Source organism: Acipenser ruthenus, chromosome 7 (assembly GCF_902713425.1).
Source record: "Acipenser ruthenus chromosome 7, fAciRut3.2 maternal haplotype, whole genome shotgun sequence".
NCBI classification, from domain to species: domain Eukaryota; kingdom Metazoa; phylum Chordata; class Actinopteri; order Acipenseriformes; family Acipenseridae; genus Acipenser; species Acipenser ruthenus.
In genome coordinates this window covers 938,451-958,250 of record NC_081195.1, presented here as the reverse complement: position 1 = coordinate 958,250, position 19,800 = coordinate 938,451, and the positions used below count along the sequence as shown (strand labels likewise).

Sequence of the window (19,800 nt, the reverse complement as noted above, 5' to 3'; positions counted from 1 at the left end):
TTAAATGCAAATAAATAATCTGTAATATTCTGTGGATATGACCGATATTTTCCTGTTAGATGAGATATATTCACGACATGTCTCTGTGCTGAATTTACTGTAAATCCTGCTTGGTGATGGCACACAGTGCTGAACGAAATTGAGCCCAGTGAGATCCGGAATCCATTAATCAAAATAAACACCCAAGATTCGTTTTTAGTTTCTGATGTGGTGTGACTGACACATGAATCCTACCTGAGATTGAGGATTGCTTTTCTTATTGGGCAGCAGTGTGGAGTAGTGGTTAGGGCTCTGGACTCCAGACCGGAGGGTCATGGGTTTAATCCCCAGTGGGGGACACTGCTGCTGTACCCTTGAGCAAGGTACTTTACCTAAAATTGCTCCAGTAAAAACCCAACTGTATAAAATGGGTAATTGTATGTAAAAAATAATGTGTAAAAAAATAATGTGATATCTTGTAACAATGGTAAGTCGCCCTGGATAAGGGCGTCTGCTAAGAAATAAATAATAATAATAATATTTTCATGTGTTTGATATATTTCCAGATCTTTCCCCAGATTAAATCTAATAGTCACATTTTTGAATAGTAATGCACAGTGTGCGTGTGTGTGTTATGGCTGTGCACTCAAACCTTTCCTGTTCTGAATTACATTTTGGCAAGTTCCTGTATACTACGCTATGTGTGACCTTGTTTTAAATATTTACATCTCAGCGTTCTGCTCGTGACATTCAGTATTTATCCACTCAATTGTCTCAAACCACGGTTTGCAACATGACAATTCCAGTGGTTATTTTGTTCAATGGACGGGATTGAGACAAGATCTAACTGTCAAATTCAAGGTGTGCAGTTTTGAACATTACTTTCCAAAAGCAATGTAGTGGGCAGAGAGCAGGATTCTAATGTGTGTGTGTGTGTGTATATACTGTGCATTGCAATGTAGTGGGCAGAGAGCAGGACTCTAATGTGTGTGTGTGTATACTGTGCATTGCAATGTAGTGGGCAGAGAGCAGGATTCTAATGTGTGTGTGTGTATACTGTGCATTGCAATGTAGTGGGCAGAGAGCAGGATTCTAATGTGTGTGTGTGTATACTGTGCATTGCAATGTAGTGGGCAGAGAGCAGGATTCTAATGTGTGTGTATACTGTGCATTGCAATGTAGTGGGCAGAGAGCAGGACTCTAATGTGTGTGTGTGTATACTGTGCATTGCAATGTAGTGGGCAGAGAGCAGGATTCTAATGTGTGTGTGTGTATACTGTGCATTGCAATGTAGTGGGCAGAGAGCAGGATTCTAATGTGTGTGTGTGTATACTGTGCATTGCAATGTAGTGGGCAGAGAGCAGGATTCTAATGTGTGTGTGTGTGTATACTGTGCATTGCAATGTAGTGGGCAGAGAGCAGGATTCTAATGTGTGTGTGTGTGTATACTGTGCATTGCAATGTAGTGGGCAGAGAGCAGGACTCTAATGTGTGTGTGTATACTGTGCATTGCAAGATAGCTGAAGAGTAAGGGGAAGGGTGCTGTAGGCAAAAGGGTTTAGTATGACGTGCAGGATGTATGAACAGAGAGGCACCACTGTGCCGTAAATCCCCACAATCGAATACTGTCAATACCTTACACTAAACAATGTTAATACTATTGGATATGCACTGTGCATGCCAGTAAGTGTGGAGATATTCCCATGGCCTAGAAGCGGAACACTAATTGACCAATCTACAAGCAAGATCAATGTATCCATTTTCAAGGGAGTTCTCTTGTGATAAATATAATAGTTTGGTTATGAAAACTGAAGGTTCTTTGCCAAACACATCACGCCAATGTTCTCTTATCAACGATCACGCTCGTAGATCTGTTAATGGCTACTTCCTTCCCCCACCATTAAGAAGTCAAAGTAGTTTACAGGTTAAGGGAGTATTAGTCTTTTATAGAAACTAACATCAATAAATAAGGCTGTATTCCAATTTTCACAGATTTCACGATTTCCGTGAAATGCACCCATTGCCATGTAATATGTCGTTTTCTGTGAAAATTCCCATTTCTGAAAGAATAAAAGCAGGAAATGTTTGCCTTACAGACGCGCTGCCTGTTCCACTGCATTTAGGAACCTGGCAGCCGGTTTAGTTTGCTTCTGCTAAATGATTGAACTCCCTGAATAGAGTTGCACGATTTATTTCAAATGTACAAGAAGGGGGCATTTCATGTGTCTTGCTGTTTTGACATTTGCTTATGTTTTTATTGTGTTTGATAATTCACCGATAGTGAAAATAGAATGTATTTAAACTGTGGACGTAAACACCTCTACTGTTTTTCAGGTAAGCATTTAAATAGTTAGGAACATTTGATGTAAAAATAAGTTTTTGTTTAATTGTGAAATATCTTTCAATACCTATTTTTAGGCTGTGAAAAAAATGCAGCCCTAATTAAAAAAACTTGTTGACCTGAAAGGACATGGCTAGCTTGAGGACACATGAATATATTCGTAAAACAGAATGTTCTTTTATTGTGTCCTCTGATCAAACCCTGAAGCAGTGCCCGTGCTGCTGACGTGGGTGGCATGCTGGTGACATTTACATGGAAATGCTTTCCTCCTTCATGTCTGAGTCTGCTTCTTATCATACTGCAAAAATATTGTTGTTTTGACTGGGTTACTGCTTGAGAGTTAACCTTTAGGGTCTGTGAAGCAAGGGGACTGTGTCGGTTTAGGGTTTGGAGAAAGTGGTGATATCTCTAGGCTAGATACTGTAAACTGCAAAATACAAGCAGCTCGTAATATCCCCTGTGAAACTAAAGGGATGCAATGGCTAATTGTTCAAGTCTGTACATAACTCATACGCTATATACATGTTCTACACACGCTAATGAACATTCAGGTGTTTGTCAGTTAAATGACTTTATAAATATACACCTTTATCAATGAAGAATGTCACACGAACAATCATGACTGCCTGAAGATCAAAATAAACATGACGGAATGTAACCCTGGAGGAGCACCACACCAGTGGTAGTGTACAAGCTATCTGCAAACCTGCATGGCACATTTTACAGTCGTTCTGGTACTGATTACTGCCAAACCTCAATTTCAAGTCATTTAGTCAATTCAGCCCAGAGATCCCACAATGAATAACACACTTGCTAGCCTTCTATTGTTATTATAGGAAGGATAGCAATCTGGACTGTGTTTGTATTTGTGTTTTGTTATTTGGTCATGAAAACAGTTTGTTCTCCCCTGTGCTATTTATATCTGGCAGATTGACCTTGTGAACATTCTGTTCAGGTGGGCTGGCCAAGTAATGTTTCAGCCTCTTCGTCCTCCTGTCCATTGTTGGTGAAATAATTAATGAAAAAAATTCCCCCACATCTAGAGTATTTACTGCCGTCTTCTTTATATTCAAATGCAAACGTCTGTCCCACTGAGAAAAATGGTAATTTGGAAGTCAACATTGTGCTGTTTCCTCACAACAAAAAATAATTTCAAGCAAATAAACAATTTAACAATGTTCTCAGCCACCCAGGTGGATATGTTTTACTGTGTGCATGCATGGATATTCCAGTACCGGTCCTATTTGGGATGGTTGCGTGGCATACTGATCTCCTGGAATGTAGCCTCTTCATGATGTTTCCTGATGGTTGCGTGGGATACTGATCTCCTGGAATGTAGCCTCTTCATGACGTTTTCTGATGGTTGCATGGGATACTGATCTCCTGGAATGTAGCCTCTGCATGACGTTTTCTGATGGTTGCGTGGGATACTGATCTCCTGGAATGTAGCCTCTTCATGATGTTTCCTGATGGTTGTGTGGGATACTGATCTCCTGGAATGTAGCCTCTTCATGACGTTTCCTGATGGTTGCATGGGATACTGATCTCCTGGAATGTAGCCTCTTCATGACGTTTTCTGATGGTTGCATGGGATACTGATCTCCTGGAATGTAGCCTCTGCATGACGTTTTCTGATGGTTGCGTGGGATACTGATCTCCTGGAATGTAGCCTCTTCATGATGTTTCCTGATGGTTGTGTGGGATACTGATCTCCTGGAATGTAGCCTCTTCATGACGTTTCCTGATGGTTGCATGGGATACTGATCTCCTGGAATGTAGCCTCTTCATGACGTTTCCTGATGGTTGCGTGGGATACTGATCTCCTGGAATGTAGCCTCTGCATGATGTTTCCTGATGGTTGCGTGGGATACTGATCTCCTGGAATGTAGCCTCTGCATGACGTTTTCTGATGGTTGCGTGGGATACTGATCTCCTGGAATGTAGCCTCTTCATGACGTTTTCTGATGGTTGCGTGGGATACTGATCTCCTGGAATGTAGCCTCTTCATGATGTTTCCTGATGGTTGCGTGGCATACTGATCTCCTGGAATGTAGCCTCTGCATGACGTTTCCTGATGGTTGCGTGGCATACTGATCTCCTGGAATGTAGCCTCTTCATGACGTTTCCTGATGGTTACGTGGGATACCCATCTCCTGGAATGTAGCCTCTGCATGACGTTTCCTGATGGTTGCGTGGGATACCCATCTCCTGGAATGTAGCCTCTTCATGACGTTTCCTGATGGTTGCGTGGGATACCCATCTCCTGGAATGTAGCCTCTTCATGACGTTTCCTGATGGTTGTGTGGGATACCCATCTCCTGGAATGTAGCCTCTTCATGACGTTTCCTGATGGTTGCGTGGGATACCCATCTCCTGGAATGTAGCCTCTTCATGATGTTTCCTGATGGTTGCGTGGGATACTGATCTCCTGGAATGTAGCCTCTTCATGACGTTTCCTGATGGTTGCGTGGGATACCGATCTCCTGGAATGTAGCCTCTTCATGACGTTTCCTGATGGTTGCGTGGGATACCCATCTCCTGGAATGTAGCCTCTGCATGACGTTTCCTGATGGTTGCGTGGGATACTGATCTCCTGGAATGTAGCCTCTTCATGACGTTTCCTGATGGTTGCGTGGGATACTGATCTCCTGGAATGTAGCCTCTTCATGATGTTTTCTGATGGTTGCGTGGGATACTGATCTCCTGGAATGTAGCCTCTTCATGACGTTTCCTGATGGTTGCGTGGGATACCCATCTCCTGTAATGTAGCCTCTTCATGACGTTTCCTTGCTGCGTTTCACACAGCAGCAGGTATTAGCCTCTGCAGTGATCTGTTTCCAGCAGTTTGAAAGAGAGAGGGGTATAAAGAGCTACTGCATTTACCTTTAAATATTGATGAGTTTTTAGTAGAATAAGTGATTGTGTTTCAGAATGACAAAGTGGAAGGAAATGGCTTTCCACTACAGTAACAGTTTTGATTTATGTTGGATACAAAACTGACCTTTTACACTAATGGTTTGGCCTTACTAATTGAGAGTGGGCGTATCTGCTCCCCTTTGAGAAGTGAAAGTCATCCGCAGTGTACAGTAGAGGACACTAATTGATACATAAAAGAACATTCATTGCTTCCTTTTCTACTATAGGTAGGTGGTAACCTGTTATTACAGTATCTCTGTGGCATCCGATCACAAGCTTTTAAATGACATGTCGGAATAAGCGGTGACACTTTACATTGCGAGTCTTGAATGACTGTGTATTTACATGGCAGTTGCACAGCAAACACGTGTGTACGTAAACATAGTTACAATGTTATTATGCATAGTTACAATGTATTTAAGCTATTTGCAGTGGCACTGGCAGTACCACACAAGGTAACTGTGTACTGTATCTAAGATGTGCAGCGGAAGTGTCTGAATATGTGGTCATCATACCACAACTTGAAGCTGCTTTCACCAACAAAATGCCATCAGGATTGAGCCATTGTTTTGTATGACCTGTCCTGTGTGAGGTTTTAAAGTCCCATGATGCTTCTGTGACGGGTGAAAAAGTAAGTGCTTTTGATTGGCATACACCAGTAACTGTTTTAGAGTTTGTCTCTCTGCATTATCCATGTCTTGGTGAGATTTCTATTTGTTTTATGTTTCCCTGGCAGTGCAGCTTTGTGTGGTGTGTGTGTGTGTGTGTGTGTGTGTGTGTGTGTGTGTGTGTGTGTGTTTGTTTATTTATGTACAGTATTTATTAATAAATGTATTTATTTGTTGTCTGAAATGTGCCATGTAATCTTTAAGCTTATGGACAGAACGTAAAGATCAACGGCTAACCCCCTGTTGTGTTTGTCAGGCCATCTGCATACACTTTGTTATAGAATGCATAGTTAGCTGGCCGTGTGACCGCAACTGTCTGGATTAGTGACTTGCGTGGTGCCAGTCTCACTACAGAGACAGGATTCCCTTGTCAACAAGTCTGAATCGTTACTGAAGCAGGTTCCTCCAAAATATGAAATATAGTGTTTTAAATATAGGGTTCGCTCTGCTTTCCCCCCACCCCATCCTACAGCAAACAGCATGAAGTCAGTTGCATGTGGTAGGGTTGTAAATATACATGTGTTGTAAACCCAGTAATTAGTTGACCATAAATCGGTCAACTCCCAGTTTTAACCCCTCCAAGTTTGACAAGTGGACAACGTTTGCAAGTCTGCTGCAAGGACTTGACTCTGTGACCTCAGTAAACAGAACCGTATTGCTGGAGCAGCAGCAGTGCCAAAATGTGTCATTATTATTATTATTATTATTATTATTATTATTATTATTATTATTATTATTATTATTATTTTAATTAAACACAAAGAGTTTGATTTGATGACCTCACAGTAAGCTTAATGACCATTCTTTGTTTTTGTAACATCAAACTTTATTCATTTGTTTTGTCAACAAACAACGGGGTGCTCCCTGGTGTGAGATCACAATGTCTGCAGTCTATAATCCCTGTCCAGGACAGCTTGTATGGTGCGTAATGTTTTCTGTTTAGAGCACCGCACTGTGGCAGCCTGGCTCTGGTCTCTCTGCAGCTGTGTGCACAGGTCACCATATGCTATTCCAATCTCAATCCTCCCATGTGGCATTAAGATACGCCTCCCGTATGCCTTTATGATGGGATTTTGTAGTTTGTTTAAAAGTAATTACAGGCTGTATCAGGGCCTTGTTTAACTGGAACAAGTGCAGTATCTTCCTCTTCCCTTAGGTCCATTAGCTTGAATATGATGAGCCGTATTGGGCAGATGCTGTCTCCGTTCTGGTTCTTTAGAGGAGGTTCTGGTTATTGTTCTATAGTTAAACTGTGTGTGTGTGTGTGTGTGTTCAGGATGTACTGTATTTTTTTCCAGGCAAGAGCCTTTTGTTACGAAGCATGTTTTAAAACTAAAAAGGAGCAACATTGTCATACAGTAGGAGGCTGTGTGGTCCAGTGGTTAAAGAAAAAATTCTCTAAACAAAGTCAAATGTATTCAAGTTGAATGTTGTATTTCCCATGCACAATCCCACAATGCAGAGTTATTTGTCTGAAATGTCATAAACAGTATTTAGTGGTTCAATTGTATTGCGCTAAGAATCTGGTAAAAGTAGAGCACATGTAGTACTTCATACACCCACTAGAGGCAGAGTGTTGCACTCGGGTGTTCCTGATGTAATTAAGAATCCCTTAAGGGGAGCTTGTATGAGTTTGTCAGTCCCCTGCACCCTCGCTTACTGTTCTGCTGCTAACCCATAACCCATACACGCTGGCAACTTCACCTTTGCAGTGCATTGGAACCTCTGCGGACTCAATCTACAGCACCCTTCACTTCAACCTGTCGCCTGCGTGTATTGGGACCATGCGAGTGTTTGTGCTCCGAGATGTTGCCCTCATACTCTGTACACAGGTTCTGTGATTCTCTAGGTCACGTTTGATCATCGCTGGCGTGTACGATAAATGAACACTCACGCTGTGGCATTTGCAAAGTTGCTAAAGCCACAGTGTGACAGCGTCTCAGAAACCATGTTGGCTATATCTTCAGATTTGCAGGGTTCAGTAAACCCTTCATGCTAAATGTATTGCTGACAATGACATTGACCTGTGGTCTAATGGCTGCCGTATTGCGGTCCTAGTACCTTTTTTGAAGTCACGGCTGCATAGAGACAGTACACTTTTTGAGTTGTTGTTGTAATGTTTGTTACACAGCTGTATTTGATTTGGATTGGCTTAAGTTCCATTGCCAGCCCAATAAAAATGCTGGTGCTGTCCATAGTGTCCAGGAAAAACCTGCTGCTTTGCTTTAGACTCTAGCCACATCAAAGATACAGTCCGGCACATGGTTTAACATTCTTTCTAGCTGGTACACAGATGTATTCTATGATTCCCTTAACACATTTCCATTCCAGGTGGTGTCCACTGAACATTATCTGTTCCAGTGCCACATTGATTTTCACTTCTATCAGGGGGTGTGAAATCAGGGACCTGGAGCGCCATGTCACTCCAGGTTTAACAGGTGAAAATATATAGTTAACTACTTCAGGGTCTGGGTGGACGGTTTTATGGTTCTATTAAACAGTTTAGAACAGGGTTGGAACAAAGACCAGGACTGGAAGCCAACTTTGGCCATCTTGGACTTAATTATGCTCCCGGGAATGCTTTGTTTTTGTTCACAAAACGGTCGGGTTGAGTGGTGATTCTGGGATCTCTATTGAATTCTCTGGGACTCTCTCTGGGACTCTTCTGGTTTAGATTCACTTAAAAATCAGGAGACGAGGAAAGCAAGAGTTACACATGAGAATACATACGAACTGTGAGATTTCAACCCTTACCAAGCTCCCCTTTAAGAGCAGTTGTTTATGGATTGTATAAAGCTGAACTGTACTGTATGTGTGCTCCATTTAAAGTAATAGAGATTTATTTCCCCCACACATGTTTTACATAATTTTCTATTTATAGGGATAGTCAGTGGAACATTATTACCACATGATATATGAAGACCATGTGATAGAAAGTTTTGAAAACCAGAAGTTTGACATTTACTGGGTGTAACAATACAGACATCTGTTGATGGTAACCGTGAGACATACAGTATCATAGGCCCTTCAGACTGTTAAATCGCTGAGAAAAGGAAACTTCTGAATTCTATCCAATAAACTGTGCAAACCTCTTCTGCAGTGACATTGCATTCCTGTCCATCTGACTGCACTTCAGATCTCAAACTGCTTGGGGCCTCAGTATTCTTTAACTCGACACTATTAATGACAACATATTTCTTAAAACTGAACCAGAACAAATGTGCTGGCTCTGCACCTCTCCACAACCAAGCCAGCAATCACGTAACCAGATGATGCATGGGCCCAGTGGCTCCCTGCTGTAGTCCTCCCTGCTAAATTATAAGCAATCCATGTACTAATATCAAGCTGTGTGAACTGCAAAAGAAAAATTAAATAATGAAGAATTATTTAGTCAAGTATTGCAGTACGTGATCTGGGGGGCTTGACTTCACAAACAATTATGGTACTAGAGTATCATCAGAAAGCTGTGGTCATACCCCTGGGCTGTCTGTCCGTCTTGGATCTTGAGTCTGATGATGAGTGGCAGGGGGTTGGAATTTGTTTCCTCTGTGCTGACGTCAGTGTTCAGTGCTCTTCGGGAAAAGGTATTTATTGTAAATCCTTGTACCAAGTCGATGGGGGCTGGACGGGAGACAGCATTAGCAGAGATACAGTAGTGCACAGTGCTGCTTGTGAACTGTGTGCTCCATTGAGCTGCAGTCAGAGTGTGCGCTTAACGTGGTTATCACGTTTACACATGGTGTAATGGAAGCAGAAACTATACCTTTTCTGGTAGTCCTGCGGTGTATACACCAGATTCTTTCAATGTAATTTATAATTCCTATTAAATGTATACTGACCTTATTCAGGAAGGTGGAATCTGTTTAAGCTTCCCCTGGGGTTGTGGATAAATGAAGGCCTGGGATAAAATTGACAATCCATGACAGGTATTTCGTCGCCTAGAAACATCAATCTGAAGTGTCCCTACCCCCCATCATTTTATTTAATGGGTATTTTTTCTTGTTTTTTTTAAATAAATGATGTTTATTCGGTGACAGTACAAGGTTATCTGAGGGCTATTCATTTTATTTTCGACAGTATATTTTCAGTCCATTGGTTCTGTTTCTAAATCATTCAATCTTCACCAGCATGCTGTAATGTAGGCGGCAACCTGTAGTAATGTTGTAGCAGTACTACTCTTGTATGCCATAGATACGTAGGCTAGGACAAGTAACACAGGCCAGCCGAAGTGTAAAACAATGAGCCAGCACCATCTAATAATCTGCCACTGTTGATGGAATTACACTGCAGTGCATTATGGGTGACCTACTGTAGCCTACATTGTACATATCTATGGTAGGCAACTGGAACTGAAGAGCAGCTCATGAACTCCTCATCAAATCAACTGGAACTCAAGAGCAGCTCCTGAACTCCTCGTCAAATCAACTGGAACTCAAGAGCAGCTCCTGAACTAGACAAATCAACTGGAACTGAAGAGCAGCTCCTGAACTCCTCGTCAAATCAACTGGAACTGAAGAGCAGCTCCTGAACTAGACAAATCAACTGGAACTCAAGAGCAGCTCCTGAACTAGACAAATCAACTGGAACTCAAGAGCAGCTCCTGAACTAGACAAATCAACTGGAACTCAAGAGCAGCTCCTGAACTAGACAAATCAACTGGAACTGAAGAGCAGCTCCTGAACTACACAAATCAACTGGAACTGAAGAGCAGCTCCTGAACTAGACAAATCAACTGGAACTGAAGAGCAGCTCCTGAACTCCTCATCAAATCAACTGGAACTGAAGAGCAGCTCCTGAACTCCTCGTCAAATCAACTGGAACTGAAGAGCAGCTCCTGAACTAGACAAATCAACTGGAACTGAAGAGCAGCTCCTGAACTAGACAAATCAACTAGAACTGAAGAGCAGCTCCTGAACTCCTCATCAAATCAACTGGAACTGAAGAGCAGCTCCTGAACTAGACAAATCAACTGGAACTCAAGAGCAGCTCCTGAACTAGACAAATCAACTGGAACTGAAGAGCAGCTCCTGAACTCCTCATCAAATCAACTGGAACTGAAGAGCAGCTCCTGAACTCCTCATCAAATCAACTGGAACTGAAGAGCAGCTCCTGAACTAGACAAATCAACTGGAACTGAAGAGCAGCTCCTGAACTAGACAAATCAACTGGAACTCAAGAGCAGCTCCTGAACTCCTCATCAAATCAACTAGAACTGAAGAGCAGCTCCTGAACTAGACAAATCAACTGGAACTCAAGAGCAGCTCCTGAACTCCTCATCAAATCAACTGGAACTCAAGAGCAGCTCCTGAACTCCTCGTCAAATCAACTGGAACTGAAGAGCAGCTCCTGAGCTCCTGATAAAGAGAGACCCATACCCATGTCGAATGCTGCTGACACGACACTCCGGGACCATGACTGCTTGTGGCAGTGTGCCTCGCCCCTGTGTGTATTTTGTGTTCTATGTTGCGTGTGGTGTGTTAATGTTGGTGTATAGGTATTGGTGCACAGGATATAAATGGGTCTGGGCAGCACGAGTGATTTAAAATATATAATTGGATTTAGACACAAGGATGGCATAATCACTTCACGTGCAGATTAAAAGGGGTATTTGTATGTGAGCACGGGGAAGTGCACAAATTAGTTCACGTGCAGATGTATCGAGATTCCAAATTGAATGATTGATTTAGCAATCGAGTCTCGGTACAGCTGCGTAAAAGATGCAGTGTTTCATGCACTCGGTGTGGGGTGATCAGGGTGAGAGAGTGGGAGAGAAAGTCTGGAGTAAGCTTTAAAATAATAATACAATTGCAATTGCCATACGTGCTGAATTAGATCAGCACGATACTTGTTTGTTTAGGGTTCGTCCCCTGTTTGTTGGTGTCTGTTTCGTTTGGTTTGTCTGTTTATTTTGGCATAACGTGCTGTGTGCTGTTTTTGTTTAAATCTTTTATTTGTTTATTTATTAAACGCACTGAGCGCCGCAGCGTCTCGGTTTCACCCGCAAGTCCTGCCTGTCTGTGTGTTCCTTTCTGGCCTGATGTCACCCCTACAACCAGCCTGTTCACACTGCCCCAGCAGCTACTGTACAGGATGCCGAATGGCCCCTTCCATGTTCTGTGTGTTCCAGTTTGGAGCACGACACACCCTCCTGCATTGCAATGTAGGCTGAAAACTTGGTGTAACACATATTTTTAAATTATACAGCCAACAGCTTCCTAAAGGAAAATGTTCTTGATTTATTTTTAAAAACTCAGAAGGAGTCATTTCAATGTGACTCCAATGAGAACCACACAGAATGATAGCAAACATCATGCAAATATAAGGAGTAAACAACCCCCCCCCAAAAAATAAAACACTAAAGAGAATTCAAAACTACTTGAACAATTAATTTAAAACTGTTAACATCCATTAGTTAAATAATATTGTGTACATTTTCATTTTGCTATAATAATTAGTATGCTGTACTAGTTTTTAAGCATTCCCTTGGGCATCATTTCGAGAGTTCATCTTCAGCATTTGTCCCATTGCATGTTACGTGTGTTACAGCATAATTAAGGACTCTGGAAACGACTCCTTCTGAGTTTTTAAAAATGAATCAAGAACATTTTCCTTTAGGAAGCTGTTGGCTGTATAATTAAAAAAAAATATGTGTTACACCAGGTTTTCAACCTACATTGCAATGCAGGAGGGTGTGTCGTGCTCCAAACTGGAACACACGGAACGTGGAAGGGGCCATTCGGCATCCTGTATTATTTATTTATTATTTATTTCTTAGCAGACACCCTTATCCAGGGCGACTTACAATTGTTACAAGATATCACATTATACATTATTTCACATTATACAGATATCACATTATTTTACATACAATTACCCATTTATACAGTTGGGTTTTTACTGGAGCAATCTAGGTAAAGTACCTTGCTCAAGGGTACAACAGCAGTGTCCCCCACTGGGGATTGAACCCACAACCCTCCGGTCAAGAGTCCAGAGCCCTAACCACTACAGTAAGTACTGTACAGTAAAGCTGCCGGGGCAGTCATGGTCCCGGAGTGGCATGTCAGCAGCATTCGACATGGTTATGGGTCTCCAATGCGTTTTGTCAGCCTGCCCATCATCTCTGCATGCATTCATTCCCTACAGTGTGACATGAAGGAAGGAAGGAAGCATGGTATACAACTACTTGAAAGAATCAACAGAGTCATTCAGATGGCAAAAACACCCAGTAAAGACTTTGTCTAGCAACCCTGATATAGAATAAGGAGAATGTAGTGTTGACACTTGGGCATGGCTTGTACCCATGCTTCTAGACAGAAATCTGCATTGTGCATTATATGCCGGAATGCTTTTATTAAAGTGCCTGTTAAACAAGTGCTGTAGTTTTGATTTTCCTATGTTGACCTTTCCTAAAAATCCTGTTGTGTTGATAAAAAAAGGAAATGCTTGCTGGGAAATCCAGAGATTTCAAATGAACCTCCATCATCTGTAGGGTAAGAAGTCACAAACTGAGGCTTGAATTTGCAAACGGACTCTGCATGATTGCAGTTACAGTAAGCAGGCCACTACAGGAAGCCAAACAAGTTCTCTTAAATAAACTAACACCGATGAAGGCCTGCAGCAGATAAACATTGCCAAAATGTTCTGAACACTTGCTCTTGCATACAATACAGTAGAAAGAGATGCTGTCTCTCTCATGGTTATCAGTGGACTTGAGCATCGAAATATAGAGTCATTAAATCCAAGTGAGAACCCTAAAACCTTGCAGATGACCCCAGTATGCCTTGCAGATACCTTCATGCTCTTCAGTTAATAGTCTGTCCTGCGACTCCTGCTGAGGGAGGCAGACGCCCTGCAGCGGAGACACGTCAAGGACTGGCGGCGGCGGTGTGAATTACACTACCACCCTGGAGAATACACTACCATTTGAGGATAGAGATTACTATTATAATTCTGTGTATGGTCTGCTGGAGCTCCCAAGGCACAAAGGTGGCACATTTTTTTGTGTCCTGTACCTGTATTGCAGGCAACGTTGCCACTCGAGGCTTTAGTTTATTCAAGCTTTTGATGGCAAAATACCAACGATGGTGCTTTTCAGAATATGCATGATCGAATAGAGATTGAGAAAGCTGTAGCCTTCAGCATGCCTCATTAAGTGCAGCTGTTCACTGTTCTAACGCTGCATTCTTTTCTTTGTTTATTAGAACACCCATTCCAGCACTAAGTGGAATACACTGTAATACAAGTGCATGTATTTCTATCTGTAACTATAGTGCATTAACTTGCCCAGGCACAGTAATAGCTGAACTGGTCCTATGGAGAAGAGAAATGACTGTAAAGTGTGGCTTCTTACAGTACCTTTAGGAAGCTGTTGGCTATATGGCTTTAAAAACATGTGTGCTCCAAACTGGAACCCATGGAATGTGGAAGGGGCTGTTTGTCATCCTGTACAGAGTGCAGCTGCCGGGGCAGTCGTGTCCGTGAGAGTTGTGTCGGCATGCTATAGAGAAGAGAACTGACTGTTCAGTGTGGTTGCTTGTAGTCCCTGGCAATGCCTTTGATAAGATATTTTAAATAAAACAAACCTGCTGTCCTCCTGTACTGGATTGATTGTATTGATTGCTGCTACATTGTTATTGAAAGAACCAGTGCTGAGGAATGTATTGTATTTGAACTGGCTTTCTTTCTGTTTGTTTATTTAATCAGGGGGTCAGGGAACCTGTTGTCACGTGCTGTCCTTGAGTGATTGCTTCCTAACAGTGTTTTTTAAATCTGTGTGTCATGGCGCTATATTTACTCATGCACTCTTACTTGAACACCAAGGTATGTGTAAAATCCCAAAGTAATGAAGATGCTCATTAAAGGGGCGACTGCAAACGATGTGCAAGTGACTGTCACGGATTATAACCATGGACTCTCTGTTCTTTCTATTTGCATTTTTCAGATTAAGTGAACCTTCTGGATATTTAACAGATGGACCGATACATTATAAATATAAAACAAAGTGCACCTGGTTAATCGAGGGATAGTAAGTACTTTAGAGTTTGTTTTCTTCTTCATTATTTTAAAATAAGAACATGATTTGCTAGTTGTTATTGAAACAGAAAGTATCCTCCAAAGCTTCAGTAGATAGCAGCTGAGTTACTAACATCCTGGCATCCTGAATTAATTATAAAGCAATTAAGTAAGGCTGTCATTCTTTCATGGATTTCCACGAAATGTACCCATTGCCATGTAATATGTAGTTCCCTGTGAAAATACCCATTGATGAATAGTGTAAATATACAGATTTTACTTTTCAAACTTATTTAATTTGTGTTTTTGTTAATATTACTATTTTATTTCTACAGTCCTAATGCAGTATTAAGGTTAAGATTTAACCACTTTGCTACCGAATGTAGCTGGGACCATATGTATGTATACGATGGAGATTCTGTATATGCACCTTTAATAGCAGTGTTTAGGTGAGTATCATTTTAATATGCGTCTTGACTAATTATGCTTTTGACATTTGTTTAAAGTCATTGGTTCTGGGAATCTTTTAAAAAAAAAAAAAAAAAAAAAAAAAGGAAATCTTCCTTCATTTCTTGTGAGCACTAATTAGTACAAATATGAAAGTAGGAAATGGATCATATTCAGGGCCTGCTCTAAATCTGTTTGCTCAAGTTCCCTTGATGTGCCGAGATATTCATTTAAGCTGTTAATTGGCTAATCTTTTTCTTGTAATGAATGCATTCAAATCTGTGTTTGTTCTTGTTGTATTTCATAATGTGTCCTCATTGTGTCACTGAAGGAGCTGCTGCACTAGTCATGAATGCAGACTGCAGCATGAAATCAGTGTATGTCCCAAGCTGCAGATGGTAGCAGTTACTTAACAGTACCGACCCATATGGTGCTATAGATTGTGGTACACCAAGCTTCACAACTTTGTGCTACCCAACATAGGCACAGTGTGCAGGTCTATAGAAATACAGGGAGCATCTAGCAGACCTTTCAGTGATGAGCTACTGCACAATCCCAAAGGAGCAGGGGCACCTTGTCAATGTATGGCTAACGTACACCAGCTCTTCTGAAGTGGCCTTCATACCCGTAGTGAGTTTTACATGGAGGTGTGATGAATTCAGAGCCATGTGTGGAACGTGGTGCTGTAGGGGACTGTTTAGAACCAGTGTAAGTCAGTAACAACACTGTGCCGTTTATTAAACTTGTGTTTCTCCCCACAGTGGTCTTATAGTCCCAGAGGTACGAGGAAATGAGACTGTCCCGGAGGTAGTTACCACTTCTGGCTATGCATTGCTGCACTTTTTTAGTGACGCTGCTTACAATTTAACTGGATTCCACATTTTTTACTCGTAAGTATTTGTCTTCAGTTTGGTTTAATTTGGCATGCTCCTGTTTAGAAATGACAGTAAGTGGTTTTCTGGTGATATCACTAGAAGCTCTGTGTAGTCATGTGTTCCAGCATCTTACCTGGGCACTGTATCATGTGCTTTATGTCACTGACTCGCTCCATAATAAAGTTGGGTAAGTGCATTATTTCCTGATACACATGCATGACATTTCCACTGCTCACTACCTTGCCTAGTAACCATTCCAGAGACTCCTTTTAATAAGTGAGTTCATTCAAGTTGTGGGAGAATGATTGCTTGGTAAAGAATTTCTAATGCTGTCTAAACCAGCACACAATGTTCAGAGTCAGGGGGCAGAACATCCAATCGCTTGTGCGTGCGTGCGTGTGTGCGTGCGCTACTGACAGGAACTGGTATCACCATGATGCTGGTCAATATCATGTGTGTAGGGGTGAGACTGTTTTAAAATAAACAAATAACTGTAATATAACAACTTTAAAAAGCTCTTTAATGCTGAGAAATGTGTAACATTGTGGCAGATGAACATAATGACCTGATGACATGCAAAGAAACATTTGGTCATGTTGCTTTGGTATACGTTTTATATCTTGGAATTCCCCAGTTGGTCATGCATGACTTGGTGTAGATCAAACAACCGTTCCTTCAAGTCTTTATTTTAAAATTAGGACATTAAAAAAAATAATAATAATAATCTATATAGTTTGTATTTGCTATTTTGTAAACGTGATAGAATTAACTGGGTAGTTATATTTGCTGGTAAGTATACAGTATGTTTTCAGAATATACATACATACATACATACACACATACATACATACATCAACGCTAGCAGTCGTAGCCTGCTTGGATGAATATAAAAGCCATGATTTATTGTGAAAATCCAGTTGAAGCATACTAGACCTTTGTGAACCAAACATTTTTATTTTCATTTTCACCAGGTTACGTAACACAGCCAGTTGCTTTAAAAAGCATCTGTGAACTTTTGACTCTGCCGATTTCTGAAAGCTGTATGCATTAGATTTCTTTGCCCTGCTTGTTTCAGACTGCAGGCAGGCAGGCAGTGCTATAAAACAGTGCTCGAGTCTCTGACTTGGTTCTCGCGACGTGAAGGGTTGGGTTGGGCTTGTCTTTTTGTAAGAAATGGCTGCATTGCAGAGTTCTTGCTAAGGCTCTGAGTTGGTGGTTCTGTTGCTGACTCATTGATCCTTATAGACTGGTCTCTGGGCAGTGGTGTGTGAGCTGGAAGCAGCAGATTCATTGGGAGCTCATTGACTTCTTTTACTGACATCCCCAATGCTTTAAAAAAGTCACTGATCTTGCTCTCAGTCTTTTAATTGTCGTAACTGCTCTTCATATTCAGACTGCCAGTTACTGGTTTCAGTAACTACAATACAGCACTGTCTGTTGGCTTGCACTATACTGTACTCGATTTAATTGAATTAAATGAAATGATGACCATCCGCTTCCGCACAGATACACTGATTTCCGCACAAATAAAACATGCAAAATACCCTCTTCTGCATAGAACACATGATTTCTGCACTAATGATAACTATTAACTATTAAAGAAAAGCGCTTGTAACCAGGAGGTCCCTGGTTCAAATCCCACCTCAGCCACTGACTCATTGTGTGATCCTGAGCAAGTCACTAAACCTCCTTGTGCTCTGTCTTTCGGGCGAGACGTAGTTGTAAGTGACTCTGCAGCTGATGCATAGTTCACACACCCGAGTCTCTGTAAGTCGCCTTGGATAAAGGCGTCTGCTAAATAAACAAATAATAATATTAAACTGCACAGATTATCGAAACACGGATTAACAGGAGTCTACTGTGTGTGCACGTGTGTGTGTGTGTGTGTCTGTGTAACATACATAATTGGTGTGTTTTATTTACACATAAGATCATTTGGTATATTTTTTTTGTATTCACTTCAGGTTATAATAAGCCTAAATAAAATTCACAAATCAAGAAAAGTTTTAAATCTTTTTTTCAGTGCATCTGAAGAACGAAGTGTGTTTAAGCTACCAAACTGAATATGTTCGTTCCAAACTTAAATACCGGTTCTGCAAACGTCAGTTAATTAATAGTTGCACACTATTAGAATGTACTTCAAAAGCAGTAGCTCAGCCAAATCTCTAAATCTCTGGAAGACACAATGCGTGTCCAGCACCAGCCACTAAAGAGGTTGAGCTGCTCTTTGTGCTGGGTGTTTTATTTAGATTCATTATTTCATGCGACTTCCTTATTTGCAAGAAGAAGAATCACATCTTCCTGCCAGCTCCCTTATTAGACAAATTCTCAGATGTGAATATGTGGTATGTGGTGAGCTCGGCTGAATAATTAAAAGCATGCTTTATCCGATCACACTGGACACTTGTCAAGTTGATCTTTAAGAACATAAGACAGTTTACAAACGAGAGGAGGCCATTCAGCCCATCTTTCTTGTTTGGTTGTTAGTAGCTTATTGATCCCAGAATCTCATCAAGCAGCTTTGGCTGTGTGGTGCTCTGCCTGCATTGAGTACCACCTGAAATGACCAGTCTTGCTGTTCCAGTGTCGTGGACAGCGTTTGTTTTCCAGCACGTATTAGTCATCCAGTGCTTGTGATTACCAGTGAGACCAGCAACAGAGGCTCTCATTTCATTTGAAATTGTCTTTGATTTGCAGAATGAATTCCTGCCCCAACAATTGCTCAGGCCATGGGAAGTGTACGACTGGTAACTCGATTGCCAGCAGGGTGTACTGTGAATGTGACAAATACTGGAAAGGGGAGGCATGTGACATTCCCTATTGTAAAAACAACTGTGGCAGCCCGGACCACGGCTATTGTGACCTGACAGGGGAGAAGCTGTGTGTTTGCAATGACAGCTGGCAAGGTAGGTTCCTATTCAAAGCATGTGGCAAAAGTAATGCAAACATTTCAACTTTTCTTTTTTTTTTTGTAACCCTTCATATATCTAAAGACGTAACTCTCTTTTAAGATGGATTAGTCTTTTGTGTTAGTAAGTAGTTCCCGAGTGTGATTTTCAAGTTAATATGTTGTGTGTAGGGTGTCTTATCGTAAAAGACGCCCTATAACCTGGGCGTCGCCGGTTCGAGTCCAGGCTATTCCACAGCCGACCGTGGACTGGAGCTCCCAGGGGGCGGCGCACAATTGGCCGAGCATTGCCCGGGTGGGGGGGTGGGTTGGGGGGGGTTAGGTCGGGCAGGGTGTCCTCGGCTCACCGCGCACCAGCGACCCCTGTAGTCTGGCCGGGTAAGCTGCCGAGAGCTGCGTTGTCCTCCGACGCTGTAGCTCTTGGGTGGCTGCATGGTGAGTCCGCAGTGTGAAAAAAAGCGGTCGGCTGACGGCACACACATGTGTTCGTCTTTGCCCTCCCGAGTCAGCGCAGGGGTGGTAGCGGTGAGCTGAGCCTAAAATAATTGGCCATTTCCAAATTGGGAGAAAATAATAAAAAATAATTGGCAACGACTAAATTTAAAAAAACAAACAAACAAAAAAAAACATGTAACCACTGTGAATCGATTTGTT

General features: G+C 41.7%; 1 protein-coding gene across 6 annotated transcripts in view; it reads left to right on the top strand.

Moving 5' to 3' along the window:
* Positions 1 to 19,800, top strand: part of atrnl1a (attractin-like 1a) — a 200,490-nt gene that overhangs the window by 11,286 nt on the left and 169,404 nt on the right. For all 6 annotated transcript variants that reach the window (XM_034026182.3, XM_034026181.3, XM_059026008.1 and 3 more), the window contains exons 2-5: positions 14,846 to 14,929; positions 15,252 to 15,365; positions 16,125 to 16,253; positions 18,936 to 19,144. In XM_034026182.3, the coding sequence (XP_033882073.3) occupies positions 14,846 to 14,929; positions 15,252 to 15,365; positions 16,125 to 16,253; positions 18,936 to 19,144 (536 nt within the window). The remainder of the gene's footprint in view (positions 1 to 14,845; positions 14,930 to 15,251; positions 15,366 to 16,124; positions 16,254 to 18,935; positions 19,145 to 19,800) is intronic.